This window comes from Naegleria lovaniensis (genome assembly GCF_003324165.1).
Source record: "Naegleria lovaniensis strain ATCC 30569 chromosome Unknown tig058, whole genome shotgun sequence".
NCBI classification, from domain to species: Eukaryota; Heterolobosea; class Eutetramitea; order Acrasida; family Naegleriidae; genus Naegleria; species Naegleria lovaniensis.
This window is the reverse complement of record NW_025407880.1, coordinates 1,589-26,405: the sequence shown is the minus strand read 5'-3', so window position 1 is coordinate 26,405 and position 24,817 is coordinate 1,589. Positions and strand designations below refer to the sequence as shown.

General features: G+C 37.3%; 10 protein-coding genes across 10 annotated transcripts; 6 read left to right on the top strand and 4 right to left on the bottom strand.

Annotated features, from left to right (window-relative positions):
* Positions 1–323: 323 nt before the first annotated feature.
* Positions 324–1,026, top strand: C9374_012321 (uncharacterized protein; the record flags this gene model as incomplete). The annotated part of the gene is made up of 4 exons (XM_044688075.1): positions 324–451; positions 499–544; positions 585–722; positions 775–1,026. 4 exons carry the CDS (start codon positions 324–326, stop codon positions 1,024–1,026), a joined length of 564 nt encoding a protein of 187 aa, XP_044542392.1.
* A 1,100-nt stretch (positions 1,027–2,126) lies between these two features.
* On the top strand, positions 2,127–3,965 carry C9374_012320 (uncharacterized protein; the record flags this gene model as incomplete). The annotated part of the gene is made up of 1 exon (XM_044688074.1): positions 2,127–3,965. The coding sequence occupies one exon, from the start codon at positions 2,127–2,129 to the stop codon at positions 3,963–3,965; it is 1,839 nt and encodes a 612-aa protein (XP_044542391.1).
* A 102-nt stretch (positions 3,966–4,067) lies between these two features.
* Positions 4,068–5,510, bottom strand: C9374_012319 (uncharacterized protein; the record flags this gene model as incomplete). The annotated part of the gene is made up of 1 exon (XM_044688073.1): positions 4,068–5,510. The coding sequence occupies one exon, from the start codon at positions 5,508–5,510 to the stop codon at positions 4,068–4,070; it is 1,443 nt and encodes a 480-aa protein (XP_044542390.1).
* A 1,479-nt stretch (positions 5,511–6,989) lies between these two features.
* Positions 6,990–8,297, top strand: C9374_012318 (uncharacterized protein; the record flags this gene model as incomplete). The annotated part of the gene is made up of 1 exon (XM_044688072.1): positions 6,990–8,297. One exon carries the CDS (start codon positions 6,990–6,992, stop codon positions 8,295–8,297), a length of 1,308 nt encoding a protein of 435 aa, XP_044542389.1.
* A 1,840-nt stretch (positions 8,298–10,137) lies between these two features.
* On the top strand, positions 10,138–11,265 carry C9374_012317 (uncharacterized protein; the record flags this gene model as incomplete). The annotated part of the gene is made up of 1 exon (XM_044688070.1): positions 10,138–11,265. One exon carries the CDS (start codon positions 10,138–10,140, stop codon positions 11,263–11,265), a length of 1,128 nt encoding a protein of 375 aa, XP_044542388.1.
* Positions 11,266–11,635: 370 nt separating this feature from the next.
* On the bottom strand, positions 11,636–14,665 carry C9374_012316 (uncharacterized protein; the record flags this gene model as incomplete). The annotated part of the gene is made up of 1 exon (XM_044688069.1): positions 11,636–14,665. One exon carries the CDS (start codon positions 14,663–14,665, stop codon positions 11,636–11,638), a length of 3,030 nt encoding a protein of 1,009 aa, XP_044542387.1.
* A 1,534-nt stretch (positions 14,666–16,199) lies between these two features.
* C9374_012315 (uncharacterized protein) lies at positions 16,200–20,639 on the top strand (the record flags this gene model as incomplete). The annotated part of the gene is made up of 1 exon (XM_044688068.1): positions 16,200–20,639. One exon carries the CDS (start codon positions 16,200–16,202, stop codon positions 20,637–20,639), a length of 4,440 nt encoding a protein of 1,479 aa, XP_044542386.1.
* A 277-nt stretch (positions 20,640–20,916) lies between these two features.
* On the bottom strand, positions 20,917–22,151 carry C9374_012314 (uncharacterized protein; the record flags this gene model as incomplete). The annotated part of the gene is made up of 3 exons (XM_044688067.1): positions 20,917–21,132; positions 21,327–21,652; positions 22,103–22,151. The coding sequence occupies 3 exons, from the start codon at positions 22,149–22,151 to the stop codon at positions 20,917–20,919; spliced, it is 591 nt and encodes a 196-aa protein (XP_044542385.1).
* Positions 22,152–22,581: 430 nt separating this feature from the next.
* On the bottom strand, positions 22,582–23,778 carry C9374_012313 (uncharacterized protein; the record flags this gene model as incomplete). Its single annotated transcript, XM_044688066.1, has 1 exon — positions 22,582–23,778. The coding sequence occupies one exon, from the start codon at positions 23,776–23,778 to the stop codon at positions 22,582–22,584; it is 1,197 nt and encodes a 398-aa protein (XP_044542384.1).
* Positions 23,779–24,082: 304 nt separating this feature from the next.
* C9374_012312 (uncharacterized protein) lies at positions 24,083–24,583 on the top strand (the record flags this gene model as incomplete). The annotated part of the gene is made up of 1 exon (XM_044688065.1): positions 24,083–24,583. The coding sequence occupies one exon, from the start codon at positions 24,083–24,085 to the stop codon at positions 24,581–24,583; it is 501 nt and encodes a 166-aa protein (XP_044542383.1).
* Between the last annotated feature and the right edge of the window lie 234 nt (positions 24,584–24,817).

Below are 24,817 nucleotides of genomic sequence, written 5' to 3'. Positions count from 1 at the left end.
CTTTGCAAAAAGGACAAGTGAAGTAAGTTGTGCCGCATGAAAAACAAGTGCATTTGATAGAGGGATTCAAGGTTTTACACTTTGCCGAATTATGGATATACAATTCCAAATCATGTACATTGCACTTGTGGCACATTCTCAAGGAAACCATGTCAAAGAATTTGGATTCGGCCTTGTTCTGAAGCATGATATTTTTTTTTGTAAAGAAAACGCTTCCTGTGCGCGCTCGATCTGAACTCGCTTACAAAAACTTCTCTCCAATAGTTTCAAAGTTGACCCGTTTAAATATTTTCAAAAATCAAAACAAAAAAAAACCAATCATAATGCCAACTGACACTGTAAGGGGTATCAAGAAGAAACGTAATCGAAAAAACATTTCTTATATAGCTCCATCATTAAATATAACACTTTTTCAAGAAAGCAAGCAATTCTTAACTCAGAACAACGCAAGGTTTGTTTCTTGTCAATATTTCTTGGTGATCATTTCTTTCCATGAAGCATCAAACAATGTTGTAAATTGAAATTTCATTCATTTCTCTCCCAAGTAAGTTGTAATGTTGTTCCTATAAATTTTAATTCTTCAGATCTGTTCTAATCCCCAAACACAAGAGCAAAAGCTTCAACTTTCAGACACAGTGGTTACTCATGTTAAAACATTTTGTTCAAGTCTTCCAAACTATAGTATTCTTTCAGATTGTGATAAATCCCAGGTAGATGAAATAGTAAGTTGTGTTTGTTATTTGTTTGACTAAATTTCACAACAATCGTTTTTAGTTGATAAAGATATGCAGGAAACATATAAGTCAAATATTTGTGAACGCAAAAAAGAAGGCGAAACTTCGTAGAAGATCTGGAGTCTCAAAAAGCAAAAATTCAGACAACCTTTTTGACTTTGAAAACGACGAAGATGTGTATGACATCAATTCTGAGGAATATAAATTGTATCAAGAGCATTTACGTAAATCATCATCAGCGAAAATGAGACGCTCAAGACCTGTCAACCCTGCCAACGTTGTTGAGTTGTAAATTATGATGCCAATAAAATTTAAAATGCATTTGCAATAACAATTTTAAATCAAATATTGAACCAAAAAAATTTCAAATTGAATTAAAATAAAATAAGAAGATTTCTATCATTATCGTCGATAGTAACAGCCACAGGTGTTGTGGTAGGTTATTTCAACAGTATTTCCGTCGTTATTTCGTTCATTAAACCTCCATTATTAGAATATTTAACATGATGCTTCTTCCGGCTGTATTTTGTGTCTTGGTGGATTCTTTTCGTCAGTAACTCCCGACAGTATTTTTTATCTCGAGTTTTACCGTCGGCTGTACCTGCGGAAACAAGCTTGAATCACCTTCGAAATAACAGACCGCAATAAGGAGACACTACTTATGCACAATATGCATTCAATAAGCTTCATTTACTACCGACGATAACTATGTAAAATACAGACGCGATTCTCTGCTCCTAGGAAAATAGAATCTCCAGTAAAGGACAATTAAGGGAACTTTTTAAAGAGCAACAGTCAACATTATGAATGTGAATATCAACAAGACAAGGGACACAACGAAATTTCGAGGTGTTGATCCTCGCCAAGGAGTGTCGTGAAGAGAATGTCCAGACGAAGCCAAGGCTCGACTCTGTCTATGGTATACTGCCACTTGATTTTGAGGTTGTTTACTTAAAATGTTGACTTGGTCACATTACAGATTCAAGCAAAGATTGCTTCACAAAGCTAGAGAGCATCCGTGGACACACATTTATATTGTCAACGAAGCGTATACATCCAAAACTTGCTCATGTTGTGGACATATTTATACGGTTGAATCATCCGAAGTGTTTCATTGTCCATTATGTGGCTCAATTTTTGACAAAGATATCAATGGAGTAAGAAATATTCTTCTTCGATTCCTTACTACTCAAAGAATTAGTTTTTGAGCACCTTGTGTGTTGGGTCTTCCCCACCTTGTGTGCGCTGGGTCCTTTCCCCTGGCTTTCACTCTTTGAGTGTTTGCTTGCAAGATCAGCACTTTGTTCGATTTGTTTGTTTTGTTCAAATTGTTGATTTAAATAAAGGCGTCTGTTGACTTAAACCAATTACTTGCTCAACCAATCAAAAAAAATGTTTCTACAACGATCTGGCCGATTCAATCAATTTTCTCGCTTCTCTCTTTGCAACGACATTATCGGGATTGCAAGCAAGAAACACAATGCAGCGTGCTTGCAAGCAATTCTTTTACCTTTGAATTTTGAAGCGAGAAAACCTGTTCTGGTTGGAATGAATCATGATTTATCAAATAATTATTTAAATCATCAAGAAGGTTCATCATCAATATTCAGAAATTTCCATTATTCATCTCGGGTGTTGAATCAATCTTCATCTCAAGGCGAAGACCAAATCATTCTCACGGAACAAGAAAAACCAATCTATGAATTATTTATGATTGTCCAAAAATCAGTTCCGCTTGCCTATAGAATTTATGATAACGTCAACGCCTTTACTACTCTCCTTGCCCAAATTGATACATTGATTGTCATGCTGAAAGACTTGTCTAAAAAACAAGACACTTTTCTTGGAGACCCAATCACTGAAATTATTGAAGCAGCCAAAGAATTGAATCTGTCAATTTTGTGCCGACGAGCAAGCTCTGCCATGGTATTGTGGAGAAAAGCGGAAACCCCAAAAGAAAAGGAGCAATATTCTGAAATTATGGAACGAGATTATGCCAAAGCTCTTGAATCTGGATCTGAGAGTGATGAAGTGAATTTTGCATATGCAACGTATTTGAAAATTGTAAAATCAGATTTGAGAATGGCCTTACATCACCTTACAAAATCTATTGATTTAAACAATGCAGTACCTGTTAAATTTTTAAAACGAGCGGAATTGAATTTGGAATTATTTGATGAAATGAAAGATAATGAAACTGCCATGAATATTGAACAGGAGCGTCCAGAACCTTCTGACATGTCAACCTCTGAAAGATCCAACAATTCGCAACCACTTGATAACACACTCTCTGTGAAAATTAATTCAGAGTGGAGCGACGACGCTCTCGAAATTCTCAATAATTGTCTCATGGACTGTGAAAGATATATCGAAGACTCGATTCAATACGCCAAGAAGAATAACATGACCAATTTCATACTGGACTATTACGTTTATTACGTGAGAGGAAGAGTTTTTTCAGAGACATTCAAGTCCGAAATGAATCAAATATCCAGCAATTCAGTTTTTCTCAACAATGCCGAGAGAGATTTTACACTATTTGTTGAACATTTTGAAAAACCAGAAAATGAGTCATTAATTGCACGAGATATTCTTGCAGAGGGCTATGTACGACGTGCTTTGTGTAGAATGCATTCCAAGAATTTGAATGGAGCTGATGCTGATGTTGAAAGAGCAAATGCACTTCTGGACTCAACTCCTGATCGTGACATGCACTCGGACATGCGTAATTACATTGAAGAGTTGAAATTACAAATCCAAACACTTCAACAGTTTCAATCCGTGTATGACCAAGCGACAGAACTTGGTGCCAAAGCAGCTGAATGTCAATCCACTGGTGACTCGACCCAAGCTCTCGAGTATTTGAATGAAGCCATTGCCATTAGTGAGGATACTCCAATTCCAACACTCTACGTTCAACGATCCATGGTGTATTACGACATGTTTTTGAAGAGATGCAAAGAAGGTATTCCACACAACGATCCAATTTCAACACAATATATTGAGAAAGTGGCACATGATTGCAATAGAGCCATCGAAATTGATCCCTCTTCTAAAACTACCGAAGCACGAGTGGTGTTAGCAGAGTACTATAAAAATGTGACAGGAGAGAAGGATAAGGCAGTGGAGCAGTATGAAATTGTTTTAAAGAACTATTTGCAAGAAAATGATCAAGAAATGATCAAAACTATTGAGCAAGCATTGGATGATATTAAGAAGTTGAACAAGTAAAATTACAACATGAATGAAAATTCAAGTGAACGAGCTAACAATGTCACAAAACTTCAAAGAACAATATATTCGAAAAACAACAAAAATGATGAATAGAGTACTCTATTTGGTTTTGTTGCTCATTAAATGTGAGTACATGTGTATCAAATGTGCTTGAATGGCACACCCCACTGCAATGCTGTCTTCAACAGCCGAGTCATGCACTTGGGCTTGAGAAAACAGTGTTTGAATACTGTCCCTTAACTTTGGTATCTGGCAAGAACCTCCAACAAGAACCACGTCGGAAATTGATGCAACTGAAAATCCTTGCTCTGTCAACGAGTCTACTGTTTGTCTTGCATGCTCAATAATGCTTCCAAAAATTGACATGACCGAACTTTCAAATCGTGCACGAGTGACCTTGAATTGGAAATCTAAACCATCGTACAATGAATCAATTTCAACCATGGCTTGTTGATTGTTGGATAGCACAATCTTGGCATTTTCACATGATCTTCTTAATTTGTTTTGGACTTTTCTATTTTTTCCAACTTCTTGTTGGAACATGGGTTCAGACATATTCTTGTAATAGAGCTTCTTAAATTCTTGTAGACACATTTGAATCATAACTTGGTCGATAGATTCTCCTCCCAGTGGTCGTTTCGATTCACTCTTTATCATTTCAAACAGACCATTTTCTGTAACTTTCACTACTGAAATATTTGTTTCCAAAGCACCCACATCAATCACACAAACATTTCGAGCAACGCCATTTTCTTGTGGCTTGGGTAAATCAAACCCATAACCAATTAAGGCAGCAATAGGTTCTTTGAGAATTGTTAAAACTTTTAAATCCAACTTTTCACATGCTTTCCGAATGACCGATTCACAATGTGGGGAATTTGAAGGACAGCTAATGACTGCCTTTTTCACTTTCTTTCCCAAATAATGTTCTGAAATATTTTTCATCTTTCCCAATAACAAGCTAACCATGTAATCTTGGGAATATTCCTCTCCATTGAAAGTAATCTGTTCTGGAGTTTCTGAATTTTCCTTCTTCATTCGTTCCTCATCTTCCAACATGAATTCCTTCAAATCGGAAACTACTTGGTCTGGAGCTAGTGATGCTCCTGGAAGTGGAGGAAATCCTACAATAATTTCCTCTCTTGTAGTTTCATGATCTGTTCCTTCCCCTTCAACAATTGTATTCACTGTAATCACGGAAGGTGTATGATGAGCACCATCTTCATTCTGTATAATAACCACATGACTGTTCATATTTTGAACAGGTTGAATCACCGTAGCAGCATAACATGGCTTATTCGGAGATAAAGTTAAAGCTGCTGATGAATTTAAATTTGGAAATGATGAAAGCAAATGTTGAACGTTAAAATACGAGACGGTGCAATTATGGTTACCAAAATCAATGCCAATAGCTCCATCAAACACACCGGTCGTAGATTCGGAAGATGATGCAGACGATGATGCAGAGGAAGAAGAGCCTTGTTCTGTGGACGGAGTTGATGATGATTTGGAAGAGGAAGCCTTTGATTTCTTTTTAGTCATTTTTTTTTGAAATTCAACTTTTTCGTGAAAGCTTGGAACATTAGGCTTGTCCTGTAAACGTTCAAACTTGGTTAAACTTTAAACAATAAACATGTTTAAACAAAAATAAACAACATAAACATGTTCAAACTAGTTCAAACGTTTAATCTCGTTCAAACGTTTAAACGTTCAAACGAAAATTAATTTCTAAAGAATTGAAATTTCTTCCTATTTGTCACCTTTTTCATTTTGCGTTTTGTAGGGAAAGAAAATTAGTTAGCTTTCATTCGGGATATCGAAGATTTTTGGATCCAAATCATCGAAATTATAAACCATCCTATTTGGTATCCATTTCATAATCGTGTAACAAGGTCTCTGGTATAATGAGGGGCAGAAAAAACTTCCCATCCAAACACACAACTAATTTCTCGGACCAAGGTGAATAGTAACCAAATTCGTATTTCAACATTCCAACAGCAGTCAAATAATCTTTGACATCACTGACCTGAGTTTCAATGTCAACAATTAATCGCATTCTTGAAAATTATTGATATGAATAGTTCTTAGACTTTAGGGGTTTAGTGAGGTAATGAAAGGCTGTGAATGAAATAATTGAGAGTGGTATACGAATCGGAATAATTATGGCTAAAGGGAAAGAATATCATTATTGTTTCAAGAAATGTATTATTGGGAGCGATGCTTCTTTGCGCATTAAACACATCATTGAGCAACGTGTCATAATTACTACGCCACCAGAAGTGTTAGTGGTAATGTTGTGGTGTGTTTTTCATTTTTTTAAATTAAATTATATTTATTTGTGATTCTCGTGTTTTCTGTTCACAAATGTTTAAACAGTTCAAACATGAACAAACATAATAAACTTTATAAACAAGTTCAAACAATTAAAAACTTGTTCAAACTTGTTTAAACATGACCAAAATAAACAATGCAAGTTTAAACGTTCACAGGACAAGCCTATTCGGTTGTGAAGACTGTTTTACTCAACGCACAACGATGTTAAACCATTCCATCAAAGTTCAATAATTCATTCTTTCAACAATGATGAAACTTTCGGAGAGCCAAGTGCAGCAAAGATTTAAAATTGGCATGGATTGAAGGCATTTACGAATGAAAGCTGTAAGCATGACATCGGTGCGTATGAGATGCGACAAGTTATCTGTTTTTTGGCCACATTTGGCAATTGTGAAAGTTACACTTCCTTTTCTGCCAAAGATTAAAATGATTGAAATCAAAGAATTTTGATATTTAACAGGAAATGTGTTGCTTCTTTCGAAATTGCAATAAACATATTGGACTGTTTTGAGCTGAAATATGGAAAATGAATGCTATTCAAAACCAAAAAACCTAAAATTGTTGTAAAATTCAGTAACTTTTGAGGTTTTTGAGGCCCTTGTTTCAACTCCAAAACATTGAAAATCCAACCTCCACAGCAACAACTATCAGAATTCAACAACAAAAAAAAACAACAGCACAAACAAAATGGATTTAAACCTTCCGTATTTAAAAGTATTAACTTGGAATGTTGGTAAAACAAACAATCCACAATCAGAGCAAGGAGTGATTCAAATGCAAGCCATAATGAATCAATTCAAAGAAACATATGACATTATATTCCTTCAAGAACTAGGTTCCAAGGCAGCGGTGGAGAGAACGGTGTCATATTTTGGTGAGGGTTGGGAAAAGTACTCTAGTAATATTAGGAATTCCTATCACAATTTGACCTTAGTTAAAAAGAAGCCAGGTGCCGCATTCGCATACGACACTACTGATATTTCCATTGCCTCCAATTTTAGAGTTGATCCTTTATGTATCAACGTTCATGGAAGAAAGAACGACTCAACTACAAACTTGAGTACTTTGAGTTCTTTGCTCTTGAAATTGCCTTTTTGGCAACCAGTAATTATTGCTGGAGATTTTAACTGCACTTTTTCTCCATATACTATTCCTATCGATACTGGTGTTAGTTTACTATGTGGTTTCGGTGAAACCAGGCAACCAACAACAACAGGAGGAAACTCGATTGATGAGATCCTTTATACTAATCACTTCATTGCAACTCAAACCATCGTTTTGAACCATCTACCTCCTGACGGCAATCACTATCCGGTCTCAAAGCATCTACAATTGAAATATCAACCATCGTCGATGCAAAATATTGTTGGTGCGTTATTTGGGAAACCAAGTATTGTTCAACCTAGTCAACCAGTAAGACATGTTGTTCCATCTAACAACCCAACTGTTCCAACAAGCCAACCAATTATTAGACCTTCTCTACATGAAGTTCCAACAAGCACACCAGTTACTGGACAAGTTGTTCAACCTGTAGTTCCGTCAGTGGTTGCATCTAGCCAATCAAGCACACAATCTAGTCTACCAGTAAGGCCTGTGGTTTCATCTAACAAACCAACTGTTCCAACAAGCCAACCAACTGTTAGACCTTCTTTACATGTAGTTCCAACAAGCACACCAGTTACTGGACAAATTGTTCAGCCTGTGGTTCCATCAGTGGTTCCACCAAGCCAGCCAATTACTAGACCTATTCTTCCACCTGTGGTTCCAACTAGACAACCAAATGTTGTTGTTCCGCCAGCTTCTCAACCAATTGTTCAACCTATCCAATCAAACACACAACCAAACACCAACGAACAATCATCAGACAAAGAAGAAAATGATTTAGTTGAGAGTTTACAAAACATTTCAATTAGCACTAAACCAGAACAAAGTGGCAACGAAACAAAAGAATGTCAAGGTGCGAAAATGGAGGTGAATAAGGAATTATTCAAATGATGGAAATGTAATTAAAACACAACATTAGGCATTAATAAATGGGAGTTTGGATTCAATGATAGTTAAGACAAGATTTCACCGTCGTCCGTTTATTGTGCCACCGCTTGTCAAACACAAAACAGAATTCAAGCAACATAATTTGTTCCATTTAATGAGAAGACCTTGCTGATTGGGACACAGCTTAAGATAGCGGTTTCAATTGTAAAGGGTTGGACTCTAGTTTCGTGTTGTGTAAATTGTTTGTTTTCAATGATCATTGATTATGGAGATGGTCTTTTTGCTGTTTGTTTTCTTAGGGCCGGAACAAGTCATCCTGATGTAAAGTGTCCTTGGGACAAATTCAATGCTGATGAAATAATGCTGGACCAATGCTTGCTGGATGGCATTGGAACAAGATCAAACAAAGTGTTGTCGAGTTCAAAACGGAAAGTTTGAAATCTCTTGCAGCTCCCCACCTTCATTATCTTCTACAAACATCCATCTCAAGGTTTCTCTTTTGGCTTCTTCCTTTGAACTATTTTGCGAATTTGTCTAATTTTGCAAACAATATGCTATAATAGATGACTGTTGTACTCTGGTGTAATCATGAAATAGTCTCCAATTTTCAATAATGGGCGTTGGTTGAGCAAATACAGAATTCTTCATTGATAAATTCAATTCTTCCACTAATTGTGACACCAGTGCTTGTGAATATATAGAGAAGGTTAGTTTTTGCTTATTAAATCGTCTTGTTTGTGAAATGTCGCACGATGGTCTTATGATAAAACAAAACCTTCTCCAAATTTTTTTCAATGGAAGCAGGGTATGACTTGAATCGATTTCCATGTAGAACCTGTAATATCCTAAAATTATTCTCAATATCAACAAGTATATAATTGGATTGTTTGTAAAATGTGTGATGTTGATAATTGTTTTGGAATATGTCATCTTAACGGCCGTAGTGATTCTTTTAGTTCATTCTGTACTAATCACGAAAGTGGATGTTTGATTATATCATTTCTTGGCTCAAAGAAGTAACGTCCATTGATAAACATCTCCTAAGAAAAAATCAACCAACAATTCGTCACGTGTTAATGTATACAATTCTTCGATTCTATAGGGATCATTATCCCTATATTTTTCACTTTGTTAGCTGTGTATAAAGTAAAATTGATTGCCTGATGAGTGTTCAACAGATTCACTGATGCTTTTTTGGCTGCCAAAGCATTTTGAATCTATCTATGATCTTCTTGAATCGGTCATAACTACTGTCTCCCGAGAGTGTTGTATTGAAAGATCGACATGTGGCTGATGATGGTTGGTGAGATGTATTGGCGTCATGATGTGTTGTTGCTTGAAAGCAAGTTCGTTGCTGTTGAAGGTTTTTCAAACAACATCTTCACCAAGTGACCCTGAGGAGAGGTGAGAAAAGATAATCACATACACCAATGTTGAAACATTTTTTTGAATTTATTCACAAATTTATTAAATCAACCTCGACTGCCTGGACTAAATTATGTCAGCCTTGCAAAGGTTATTCTTTAATTTCGATAACAAATTCCATCATGATTCGGCCATTCTTTGTGTCCTCACTTAACAAAGGGTCTCAAATTGTTCATCAGAAAGCATTTGGCCACACCATCAGGTCCCTCATTCAAGTACTCACTTCCTTGATCATCTCCCAGTGGCACGTCAGACCAACCTGCCAGACAAGCATTGTAAACATCAACCACATGATTGATGGGATGTCATTTTTTCGTCAAGTTGACAGGCTTCCATTCACAATAAAAACTCAATCCCGATCATTCTTTTTCACAAACAAAAAAACCTCAACAACTTCCCAACAACAAACACACACAAAATGTCTGAAGACGTTCAAGCACTCGTTGTCGATAACGGATCTGGTATGTGTAAGGCCGGTTTCGCTGGTGATGATGCACCAAGAGCTGTTTTCCCATCTATCATTGGTAGACCAAAGCAAAAGTCCATCATGGTTGGTATGGGTAACAAGGATGCCTACGTTGGTGATGAAGCTCAATCCAAGAGAGGTATTTTGACTTTGAAGTATCCAATTGAACACGGTATTGTTACCAATTGGGATGATATGGAAAAGATCTGGCATCACACCTTCTACAATGAATTGAGAGTTGCTCCAGAGGAACATCCAGTCTTGTTGACTGAAGCTCCATTGAATCCAAAGGCCAACAGAGAGAAGATGACTCAAATCATGTTCGAGACCTTCTCCGTTCCAGCCATGTATGTCGCTATTCAAGCTGTCTTGTCCTTGTATGCTTCTGGTCGTACTACTGGTATTGTCTTGGACTCTGGTGATGGTGTCTCTCACACTGTTCCAATCTATGAAGGTTATGCTTTGCCACACGCCATTTTGAGATTGGATTTGGCTGGTAGAGATTTGACTGATTACTTGATGAAGATTCTCATGGAACGTGGTTACTCATTCAACACCACTGCTGAGAGAGAAATTGTCAGAGATATCAAGGAAAAGCTCTGTTATATTGCTTTGGACTTTGAACAAGAAATGAAGGTTGCTGCTGAATCTTCCTCAGTTGAAAAGTCCTACGAATTGCCTGATGGTAACGTGATTACTGTTGGAAACGAACGATTCAGATGTCCAGAAGTGTTGTTCCAACCAAACTTCATTGGTATGGAAGCTGCTGGTGTTCATGAAACTACTTTCAACTCCATCGGAAAGTGTGATATTGATATCAGAAAGGACTTGTACGGAAACGTTGTCTTGTCTGGTGGTACTACCATGTTCGAAGGTATTGCTGAGAGAATGACCAAGGAATTGACCAACATGGCTCCTGCTTCCATGAAGATTAAGGTTGTTGCTCCACCAGAAAGAAAATACTCTGTCTGGATTGGTGGTTCCATCTTGGCTTCATTGTCCACCTTCCAACAAATGTGGATCACCAAGGAAGAATATGAGGATGCCGGTCCAGGTATTGTCCACAGAAAGTGCTTCTAAATTAACCTTGGATGCACATCAAGTTTAGATAAATTCGTGTATTTTTTGTAAAACTTGAAAATTGTTGTTCTTTCTTGATGTGAGCCTTAACTGTCCTTATGGGCGAGTGATCACTCGTTTTCAACAGCCAGACTTGATGCAATCTTTAAAAAAATATTTGAAACGATTTGTTGCAACGGAATGGAGTTGTGATCACTGCTATTCATTGGTATTCGTGAAAACTGTTCAGAAAATAATGAGAGATGACATAACACAACAAGTGGATACAAAAGAGATTGAAATAATGATCTGAAGATTTCATGCAAATTTATAATTATTTAATTCATAATTAATTCAAAATTCATCAAAATTAATTGAAAAGAACACAAGTTTATTGCAACATCAAAACAAACACTGTCATTATGATCAAAACAAAACAGCTTGTACCGTGTTTGATATCACTCATTCCGAGTGATCTTCTTGGTTGAGGCTTTTTGCTTTGGACTGGTTGAACCGAATTTGATGTTAATGGACTTGGTGATGGTGGATGTGGAGGTGGAGGTGGAAACAGCGATCCAGATGGTTGTGGAGGTGGATTTGGAGTTCCACATTTACCAACCAATTGTTTGTAACTGTTGGTATTTCTAATATAGTCCACTTGATATTGAGTCATTGCCATGAATTGCTTGCAAGTGAATATTCTTCCAAGATAATCATATTTGAGAAGCACGTCGAGTTGTTGATACGTAATTCCTTTCACTGAGTTTGGATTAATATATGCAACATTTCTTGAAATTCCATTTGGATTTTCAAATGCTGAAGGCATAATGTAAGAAATTTGTTCAGCTGTGAATCCACTCACAGTGTCACTTAAAAAATAATAGAATGATGAAACTTGGAGTTTTGAAAAAACATCTCTCGGTAACATGTTGACATTGTTGAGAAGACCATAGAATGTCTGAGCAAAAGTAATATCTGTCATGGTGTTTGCATTTAAAACATTCTTCAAGGAGTCATCTGTGGAAAGACTTAATTGCAACCATGTTGTTGAAGAGAGTTGATTGGATTCCAATGTTCTATATCTCTGAATTTCAGACTTTTCAATCTTTTCCTTGAATTGTAACACAACACCACTGTTCACTGTTGACAATTGTTTTTGAGTGGCCACTGAAACAAAATATTTCTCTCCATATGAATTGAGCCATGCCACAAGTTGATTCAATTGAAGACCTGAAAGGGTATCTGATGTAAAGTAAGGAATAGTCTCAACTTTAAATCCAGACACAGAGGAAGAGGGAATGTTTGAAAAGCATTGAGAGGTCAAAGAAGATACAATATTGAGAGGTGTCAATTCAGACAAGCATCCATATTGGAAACCACTACATCCAGAATTGCTTAATCGGTTAATTTGAAAAGAAGTGAATCCAGAGCATGTAGAATTATTCAGCATTGCAACTTGATCTTGTACGAGTCCATTGATTTGATTGTATGGAATATTTGTCAACTGAGATGCGCCAATTCCTTTCATACTTTGTGGAGGTATAATCGAAAGACAAGCCGAATTGAATCCGGAATAACTTGAATCTGAAATATTCGAAAGGCATGTTGCTGTGAGACCTTGACATGCAAAGTTTGGATATCCATTGTTTAAAGATGAAACTTGGGAACTTGTAATTCCAGTACATGAGGAAGGATTCCAATTTGAAACTTGTTGTGAGGTGAAGCCACCGAACGCATTTGGAGTGATCTGTTTCATTTGTGAAGCTGAAATTCCATTCACCTGAGATGGCACCAAATAATTAATGCAAGTACTTGTAAAGCCACTGTAAGAGCTTTCTGGAATGTTTGAAAGGCATTCAGATTTGAAACCTTGACACGCATAGTTTGGATAGCCATTGTTGAGATTGGAAAGTTGGGAGCTTGAAATACCAGAACATGAGGAAGGGTTCCAATTTGAAACTTGCTGTGATGTGAAACCACTGAACGCATTTGGTGTGATCTGTTTCAATTGAGAGGCTGAAATTCCATTCACCTGAGATGCCGCCAAATAATTAATGCAAGTACTTGTGAAGCCACTGTAAGAGCTATCTGAGATATTGGAAAGACACTCTGACTTGAAACCTTGACAGGCATAATTTGGATAACCATTGTTAAGATTGGAAATTTGAGTGCTTGAAATACCAGAACATGAGGTAGGGTTTAAATAGGAAATTTGATTTGAGGTGAAACCTGAATAGGCAGAGTTAGGAATTTGTGCCAATTGAGAGGCTAATAATCCACTCATCTGAACTGCATTGACTTGTGAAACACAAGTACTTGAAAACCCAGTGAAAGCGTTTGCTGGAATGTTTGAAAGACATTCTGATTTGAAACCTTGACACGCATATTTTGGATAAGAATTATCCAACTTGGTAGCTTGATTCGAGTTGAGCCCAGAGCATGTCTTTGGAGGAAACTTGGCAATTTGATTGGATGAGAACCCAGCAAAAGAAGAAGCAGGAATGTTTGAAATTTGTTCAGGTTGTGAAATCCCATTAATTTGTGAAACATCTAATTGATTCACACAAGCTGAAGTCATTCCAGCATATGCACTAGGTTGCATTGCTGACAAACATGATGCTTGTAAAGCGCTGCAAACAAAGACAGGATAATCATTGTTCATAGCACCGATTTGATTTTGACTGAAATTTGAACAAATATCAAAACTTGTCAATTTGACAACTTGATTTTGAGTCCATCCAGAGAATGAGGCAGCAGGAAAGTTGGCAATACTTGATCCAGAAATTTGGTTGACCATACTTGCATCCAAATTACCAACACAGGATGATGTCAAATCTGATAAACTTTCCAAAGGAATGGCATTAAAACATTGAGAAGTGAAACCAGAACAAGCAGATGTTGGATAGTCATTGTTGATGGCTGCTACTTGATTATAACTAAATCCAGCACAAGCACTCACATTCAAGGCAGCAATAGCACTGCTTGAAAGAGAAGCAATGACATTTGTACTCAATTTTCCAAACTTTTCAGCAGAATTGATTCCACTCAACTCTTGGTTTGGAATCTTACTAAAACATGATGATGTAAATCCAGTGAAAGCAGATGATAGCATGTTAGAGAAACATGCACTCTTGAATCCACTACATGCATAATCATTGACACTTGAAACTTGAGAATACTTGAATCCACTGCAAGCTGTTGGAGGAATGGAGGAAAGATCTGAAGAAGACATGGAATTGAAAGCACTGTTGGGAAGTTGTGAAAGTTGGTCAGCATTGAGAGTGGACCAATTCACATCAGACGCGGCAACAACAAGTGCTGCTGCATGACATGCGAGAGCAAGTAAGAAAAGCAAACCAATTCGAGTACCAACAATTTGAACAACATTCTTGTTGAAGACACCCTTGTTGAAGTATTTCATTTGTTTTTTTTCTTGATTGTCTTTGAAATTCCTCTGGAGCAGGCGCTTTATCAGTCGAGTATTGCGTGTTACGTGTAGTAATGAGAGGTGTTGTTGTGGAGATTGACTTTTCAGGCCCGGACAAACAGATAGATCAGGTTGTCATTTAGATTTTTTCGCTTCCACAAGGAATAAAGATGACACTAACCAGTCCAATTAGAAGTGGACTTGGTTTTGTTAACATGGTTAAAACAGCTTTAATCAACTCCGTCCTAACTTTGGAATGAGATGTGTTGGTAATGATTCGGTACTGGCCAGCTTGCTTCTAATTCTGACGAGGTTCAAAATGATGAAGCTTCTAAAAAATCAGAATAAACGTTCATAACTGTTGGTGAAACGACTCGTGGAATACAAGCGTCTGAAAAGACACGGATGTGGCTGCCACTGGTGACAATTCAAAGTGAGATGAACCTGGTTTTATGGTCACCAACTCTGAAATATTGAGGGTCAAAAATTGATTCGTGACACTACTCAACTCAGCTATTTCATCCAGAGCTTGTGTAAAACAGAGTTAACTAGATTGTTCAACGCTCTTAACAAAATTGAAGTAAATTTCTGGAACTGTTTGCCAATATTTTGATTGAAACCCACTTTCATTCAATGAATTCACTCTTTCCACGTTCAAAACACGATATTATTCAAGGATTTATTCTGATCTTCATTTTGTAAACCAGCGTACTTTCATTTTATTACAAAAATGTTACAAAAGTCAATCCACTCCATCCCAACAACTTCCACCAAATAAAATTGCCTCATTGAGGTAATTTAATTTCCCAGGATCGAAGGATTGGATCGGATTGCTCCAGCGTTTATTTTTGAACTTTCTGTCAGTCAATCCAATCCAATCCCAAAATCAGATCCATTTAAATTTCCTCATTGAAACACTTGTTCAACCAATAAAGATGCCTTGGAGAACAGTACTCTATTCATTGGACCTTAATTGTCTTGACGAGATTGCAGCGAGATGGAAAGTGTTGCTGAATGGAAGCTCCACAAGTTGATCATATCCCTCAAAAGATACATACAACGGCTCGTCCTTGTCATGCCATTATTGCACCATTTTCCGTTCATTACAAATCTCATTATGATGGTTGTAATGAGCGAGCATACTGGAGAATTTCCAAATATTTCATTTTCTCCTTCTTCTCTCTCTGTGGGAAGCTCACAACCAACACTCATCATCCATCGGACCATTCCAGCACCTCCAAGCTCTCTCGTGAGCAGAACAAGAGAATTCATTCGGAAGAACGAAGCAGGGAATTTTTCCAAATGCTTACCCACACTCCAAAAAGGATCATTGAGTGTTCGCGAAATTTTTTTTTAAAGAGAAAAAAAAAAGCGCGAGAGCATTCCTTTGGTGTTTGATTCCTTTGGCAAGCAGAAAGGTTTTTATTCACAAAAGACTTGGGGTCCGATACACCTGTATACTCGTCAACAACGACCACATTTTCCATCATTACTCATTATCCTCATTATATTGCAGCAATATTTAACAATGGCAGCCTCTTTATTGAAAGAGAAACAATTGAGTTTTTGGTCCACTCTCATGAATCAAAACCAAAGTTTGAAATTACCCACTGATTTTCCTAGAACCATGATGGATGAAAGTGGGACTGGTGGAGAATTGAACATTTCAAACACAATTTTACATTATGAACCATTGAAGCAAGTGATTTCCCTTGACGATGTGCTCTCCAGTCAATCATTTAAAGAACGATTTTTACAAGTGACAGATTCCGATGCTCAAAAATCATTCACACGAAATACTTTTGTATTGTCTGTGTTTGCATTACTTCTCGCTCGGTACACGTATGAAGAGACATTTTTGATTGGTATTTTACAAGACGAAAATACAGAACGTGACTCTTTCATTGTCTCTGCAAATATTCCAATGCCATCTGCTGAAGAAGATACATTTGAGGGAATTCCTCGGGACAAGTCCACTACTGTGTACAGTTTTAGAAAGTTATTGACCAATATTCAAGAAGCTTTTAGTGACTCTGTTGGAAATTTGTCACAATTCGGAAATGTTCAGAATATCCTTTCGGAGGTTGAACAAAAACAAGGAAAAGTAGATACTACTCTCCTTGTGCAAGTTTCTTTCAGTTCGTATGATGGACCTTATCATTTGGTCAATACTTGTGCTTCTCCTTTCCCAATTTCCAATGTTGATTTACATTTGCATTTGGATACTAAAACAAATCAAGTGAGCGTCTCGTATCAAACTAATTTATTCACAGAACTCAGAATGCAAGACATGTTGAATCAATTGAAATTGGCTGCTAAACAATTGGTTTCGGAACCAAATCAATCGATTTTTGATGTGTCACTTGTCACAGAATATGCCAAGACAGTCCTTCCACACCCAGATAAACCATTGAATAACGATTTCTATGGAGCCATTCATGAAGTCTTCCAAGAACAAGCAAAGAAAATTCCTCAACGAATTACTATGGTCGATAGCAAAGAATCTGTAACATATGAAACCTTAAACAAGCTTTCCAATCAATTGGCTCGTCAATTACTTGCCAATGGTTTGAAGAGACAAGAAGTGGTCACCATTTTCGGTCACAGAAGTTGTCCCGTAGTGCTTGCAATTTTATCAACCTTGAAATGTGCAGCAGTTTTTAACATGCTAGATCCTGCTTATCCAGCCGATAGAATTATTACATGCTTGGAAGTATCCTCTCCGTCAGCCGTCATTTTAATTGAGGCCTCTGGTCCACTTCCAAAAGAAGTCATCAAGTACATTCAAACAGAATCAACTGTTCGATTTGTTGTTTCCCTCAAATCCATCACAGAGAGTGTGTCTGAACAAATCTATGCTGAATATGCTGACACGGATTTAACCTCAGATCCTGAATGGCGTGATAAGGTACAAATTACTCAGGATGATTTTGCTGTGTGTACTTACACCAGTGGCAGTACAGGTATTCCAAAAGGAGTTTTAGGTCGTCATGGACCTTTGACTCACTACTATCCATGGATGAAACAACGATTTAATTTGAGTGAAAATGATGCCTTCAGTATGCAAAGTGGTATCAGTCACGATCCTCTCCAAAGAGATATTTTCACACCATGGTTCTTGGGTTGTACCATGTACATTCCAACGAATGAAGATATTGTCAATCCTGGTCGTCTTGCTGAATGGTTTGAAGAAAAGAAAATTACAGTGAGTTGTTTGACACCTGCTATGGGTCAATTACTGACCAGTGCTGCCAGTATTGCTACGACTAGCACTGGAGAACCTCTCAAATTGAATCATTTGAGATATGCATTCTTTGTTGGTGATGTACTTTCTAAAAAGTTTGTGAAACGTTTGTGTGACATTTCTCCAATTGTTCGAGTCATTAACTTGTATGGCTCAACAGAGACTCAACGCTCTGTGACGTACTATATGGTTCCAAGACCAGGTGAAAAATGTATGGAAACAGGAATTCCTTTCGAACGATTGAAAGATATCATTCCAATTGGTAGAGGAATGTTAGACGTTCAAGCATTGACTCTCTCCAGATTTACTTCTCGAGATAACAAGTTCATGTTGTGTGGAATTGGTGAAATGGGTGAAATTTATATGCGTAGTCCTCATCTCTCACAAGGTTATAAAGGAAAGGAAAAGGACACGAGAGAAAAATTCATTCCAAATCCTTTCCTCACCACTGGATATATTGATCGAATGTATAGAACAGGTGACTTGGGACGATATCTCATTAGTGGAGACGCTGAATGCAGTGGAAGAGCCGATGATCAAATTAAAATCAGAGGTTTCAGAATTGAATTGGGAGAGATTAACACTGCTCTGAATAGTCATGAATTGGTCAAGGAAAGTGTCACCATTGTAAGAGAAGATTGTGTTCCTGGAACCAATGAAAAACGTATTGTCACATATTTTGTGTTGGACAAGGTCGAGATTGAAAAGAGCACCATTTACGGAAATTACTTTACCATGGAAAGTGGTTTGAGATTGAGTATCATCAAGACCATCATTAAGGATTTGAGACAATATTTGAGAAGCAAACTTCCAGATTACATGATTCCATCCTACTTTGTTCCATTAGATAAAATTCCATTAACACCCAATGGAAAGATTAAGAGACAAGATTTACCAAGACCTGAAATCAGTACCTCTTCATCTCTCGCTGATGAGAGACAAGACGAAGAAACCTATGTTGCTCCAAGAAATGAACTCGAACAACAATTAGTGACCATTTGGGGAGAGATTTTACAAGGAAGTTCTGGACAAGGAATTGGTATTCATGACAATTTCTTTGATCTCGGTGGTCACTCGATCAATGCCACAACTCTCACTTTGAAAATTAGACAACAAGTGGAAGGAGCTTCTACCTTACCAGTCGAATTGTTATTTAAGGCACCCACTGTGAGTGCTCTTGCTGTAGCTATTGAACAATTAAGAAGTGGAAAAGGAGTGAGTAAGACCCACGTGACCGATGTTTCTTCAGATTGTCACTTGGAGGCCTCTACTCGTCCTCACCATCAACTCAATTTCAATGATTTTATTTCCTTATCTAAAACTTGGCAAAATCCAAAAGATATTCTCATTACTGGATGTACTGGATTTTTGGGAACCTTCTTATTGGCTGATTTCTTAAAGAAGACCAGTGCAAGAATTTATTGTCTTGTAAGAGCTGACAATGAAGAAAAAGCTCGTAAAAGAATTTTGGAAAGTTTATTGAGTTATCACTTTTTATGGACTTCCAAAGAAATGGATCAACAAGAGGAACGTGAAAGCATGAATTTTGTGAACAAGACCAATTTAGCAGAAATTGTCGAAGGACGTATCATTCCAGTTTTGGGAGATTTAACTAAACCTTATTTAGGTTTAACTCCTGTCAAATTCGAAGAATTGAGTGACACCATCGATGTCATTATTCACAACGGAGCTGCTGTTCACTGGCTCTACAGTTATGAAAAATTGAAAGCTCCCAACGTGAATGGAACCCGTGAGATTCTCAAAATGGCATGCAGTGGTAAAAAGTTAACTCCCGTGCACTATGTCAGTACCACTTCTGTGTTCGATTCTGAACAATATAAGGAATTTACGGATGTCTATGAAGATTCCACATTGCCTTATCATGAAGATTTAACAGGATATCCTCAATCGAAATATGTTGCTGAAAAGTTATGTATGAATGCAAGAATGAGAGGACTGCCAGTGTGTATTTATCGACCTGGATATATTACTGGACACAGTAAGACTGGTGTGTGGAATCCAGATGATTTCCTATGTCGAATGATTAAGGGATGTATTCAAATGGGATATTATCCAGACATGCCATCGAGCAAATTGGACATGTCACCTGTCGATTTTATTTCTGGAGCCATTGTGTACTTGTCGAGAACGATGGATAGTGTGGTGAAACATCAGGCTTATCACTTGGTCAATCCTCATGAATTCTTCTTTAATTCATTATTTGAAACTGGAAAGAAATTGGGATACAACATTCAACCATTACCATTTAAGGAATGGAAAGAAAAACTTTATCAAGAAACTGTTGAAAAGAAGGAATTAAGTACTGGCGAAGAAGAAAATGTCTTGTATCCATTGGTGACCTACTTTACAGATGATTATGATCTTAAAATGACAGCCAAACGTCCATGGTATGACAATACACATACTTTGGAAGGACTCGAGAATTCAGGTGTCACTTGTCCAAAGGTGATTGAGCTCATGACAACGTATTATCACTTTTTGTGCAAATGTGGATTTTTGGTGCCACCTGTGGAGCCTACAGAATTGGCCAAGAAATTTGGATTCCACAAAATTCCAGCCAATATTCAAAGAAATCCTAAAGCCTCCATTTCGTCATTGGATCTTTCCATCATTCACTCGGATGTGAATTCGACATTCAATGAATCACCTTCACCAACCTCATTCAATTATCAAAGTTTGATGAGAAACAATAGACTTCAATAAAGCGCACTCAATGAGAGTGTTGGTCTTGAATCACACAATCAATGCCATCAAGTGATATAAGTATTAAGGCAATGAGGCGAAACTTGGCCCGTTGAAATGTGACAGAATACCTTTTGGTGTTTGGGTGACCCTAATATTCAACGTACGATCTGTAAAACTCTTAATAATAATAATTTATTGAAATAGAATCGTGGTGTGAAAATAATTATGAACTATGATACAATTTAGCGAAAGAAAATTATTACTGTCGAGTTTTACAACTAGTGAAAAGATTCATTTACAACAAGTTGCAACCCTTCTTTCCACTCGATGGTTTCTTTTGAGGACCAGTATTGCTTGGCTTGGACTTTCTCACTTCACGAACCAATGCCATGAAAGCCTCATCGACATTCAATCTTTGTTTGGCAGAAGTCTCCAAGGATGGAATACCCAATTGCTTGGCAAATTGTTTACCTTCGTCGGCGTTGATGACTCTTTCTGATTCCAAATCACACTATTGGATATGGCAACAATAAATTTCAATGAATCGTCGGGAGAAGAAATGTAATTTTACAGAAATGTGATGATTGTTGGTATCGGGTGTTCAGAGAACATTCAAATAACAAAATATTCATCATCATCATCATAAGAAATAAATAATTATTCAGATGAACAAAATGAAACACACGTTAAATGTGTACAACATACCTTATTACCCACCAACACCATGGGTACCTTCTCAGCATCCTTCACTCTCAAAATTTGTTCATAGAAGTCATTAATTTCCTCAAAAGTTTTTCTATCAATCACGGAATAAACCAACAAGAAACCATCACCAGTTCTCATGTATTGATCTCTCAAGGCTTTGTATTCCTCTTGTCCGGCAGTATCAAGAATTTCCAAGAAACATGGTTTATCATCCACTTTGGCGTGCTTTCTATAGGAATCTTCAATGGTTGGGTCGTATTCTTCAACAAAGATGTTTTGAATGAATTGGACTGTGAGGGCACTTTTACCGACACCACCTCCACCGACTGTTGTTACGAGTTTTCATTTCAATAACAAAATATATTTTTTTGTAAATAATAAACCCATGAGAGAAGGATGGAATTCATTGTTGTTATCATACGATGATGAATGTCATGGAGAAGAAAAACACGGAGAAGTTTGGAAGGTTGTTGTTGTCGAGAGAGGAGTGCGGAAAATAGCGCACGCATGCACGTTGTTGTTGTTGTTGTTGGTGTAACAACACGACGATGAAGAAAGTAAATCATTGTCATCATCACCATGAGACAACAAACACGTGTGAATAATTGGTAAGTTATTGTTGTTGTTGATAAATATGTATGATGGCAATAACGTGTTGTTGATGTGTTGTTGTTGTTGTTCAACAAATGAATTCGCAATATTTGGTTACATTGTTTTGAAGAGCATGGTAAAATACGTTAAAACACAGAAGACATCATCATAAAACGTTTACATACCAACGGCGAGTTTATATTCTTCCATACCAGAGTTATTGGCAGCTGACATTTTTGACGTGGGTTGTGAGAGCGTAAATTTTTTTTGACGTGATGAATGTATGTTACAACTGTCGCTTAAAATGTACACCTGATGACGTTATTTGCTTGGCTCGAGTTCTGAGTTCTTATTGAAGAGATTATCAAGCGATGAAATTGAAAAAGAAAAGCACAACCTCGAATGGTGCACACAACACAAGAACCAGTAACTTGATTTCGTGTTTGTTCTTTGAATCAAGTTCTGTATGCGTTGGAGAGAACTCTCTCTGGTGGGATAGATTGGTCACGAGATTGTCTTTAAAGGTAACGGTAATGACGATCATGTTGAATGATGGTGAATATTTCAAAAATGTTTGCTGAGTTTGCTTTGATCTTTACTGAATGGTCAGATAAATGCACATAAATTACCAATTTAATGTTATTAAGGAATTCATTAACTTTGTTTAAAGCAATTCAATGACGACAGAGCTAGCACCACCACCTCCATTACAAATGGCAGCACAACCCACTTGTTGTTTTCGGTGTTTCAAAGCACTAATAAGAGTACAGAGAATTCTGGCACCACTACAACCAATTGGGTGTCCCAAGGCAACAGCTCCTCCGAAAATGTTGACAGTATTGACATCCAAGCCCAAAAGTTTCATATTGACCAAAGCAACAGCACTGAATGCTTCATTAATTTCCCACAAATTCACATCACTTTGCAAAACTCCAGCATGCTTCAAAGCGACTGGAATGGCCGAGGATGGTGCAGTTGTGAAATCAATAGGAGCCTTTTCCGCATCTCCATATCCCAAAATTCTTGCAATTGGTCTTATACCTGCTTTCTTGGCTTTTTCTTCACTCATCAAGATCAAAGCAGCACCACCGTCTGACAGTTTTGAGCTATTGGCAGCTGTGACTGTACCATTTTCCTTAACAAATGCTGGTTTCAATTGTGGGACCTTTTCCAAATTAATATTTGAAAACTCCTCATCGAGTTGAATGTATTGAGTTTGCTCACCCTTCTTCTTTGAAGGCAATGCAATGGAGAATAATTCTCCGGACATGTATCCCTTTTCATTGGCTTCAGTAGCTCTTTTGTAGGATTCAATGGCATAGGCATCTTGTTCTTCACGTGTAATTCCATATAATTTGGCTGTTTGCTCGGCACACCAACCCATATGCTCTCCATTATAGGCATCAGTTAAACCATCCTTGAGAATGGAGTCAACCAATTTACCATCACCCAATCGATAGCCTGATCGGCCTTGAGGAATATAATATGGAGCATTGGACATGGATTCAAAACCACCAGCAACCACACAATTATGAATGCCCAATTCAATGTTTTGCGATCCGTACATGACTGCTTTCATTCCCGATGCACACATCTTATTCACGGTTGTACAAATAACACTATCAGGAAGTCCAGCATGAATACTTGCTTGACGAGCTGGTGCCTGACCCAAATTTGCTGAGACTACATTACCCATGATGACTTCTTGCACTTCGGAAAGAGCAACTCCAGCTTTTTGAGTTGCGGAACGAATGGCCAATGATCCCAATTTAGGAGCATCAAAACCTGAGAGTTTTCCAAGGAAGGAGCCAATAGGTGTTCTTTGAGCTGCAACAATAACAGCACGAGTCTTGTGAGTCATGATGAGACAACGATGAGAGAATTTTTTTCGCTTTTTTTTCTTTTGTGAGAAAATTAGCGAATTGTAAACTACAGATCCTGAAGTATGGGTTATTTCTACTCGAATACTGTTTAACATGTGGAATTGGAGCAAATAAAGTCATAAACCAACACGGATTCAATCAGCTTTAAGAAAATATTATGCGTCCATTGCTGGTCAATCAAATTGTTGTTCGATCGGAATTTTGCAGCAACAAATTGATTGTAAATTTTTATTATTTTTAAAATTTACTTCAAAAAAAATACCCCAACAAACAAAACACATAATGCCACAAAAGAGTAGATTCACTGGTTCTTCAAGAAGATCCTCCTCTTCCTCTCATTCTTCATCTTCTCATCAAGCACCACCAACACAACAACAAACTAGAAATTATTCTACATCCACCCAACAACCACAACAAGCTAGACCACAACAACAAACCACTCCTCCACCACAACATCAACAAACTCCTGTTCAAAGCGGAGGTCCTGGTATCATGGGAAATATTGTTTCCACGGTAGCTGGTACCATGATCGGTCATGCTATCTATGATTCAGTTTCTAATGCTTTTGGATCCAAGGACAGTAATGGAGAACAACAACAATACTCTCCACAGGAAATGCAAAAGTGCTTCTCACAAATGCAATCATTCTCTCAATGTTTGGAGCAAAATCCATACTCTATTGGATCTTGTCAATATGCTTTTGATAGTTTGAATGAATGTAAGAGAGGATTGACTCCAATGCCACAACAACCACAACAAACCAATCAAAATAGCGAATGGTAATTTTGTACAAGCAATTTGAATGAATAGCACTATTGTTGCACATTTTGATTGAACGAGTAATAAAATTGAGTGGTATAGTTTTTTAACTTGGTGTGGATTTATTATGAATCATGGTTGAACACTTTGATTATGATATGGACATCTGGGTGTAGTTCTTTAAGACACTCTCGGTCAACGTCACCACTGTTAGCTCGAGTGTTATTGTAAAAAAAGGATACAGGTCTGTTAACATCA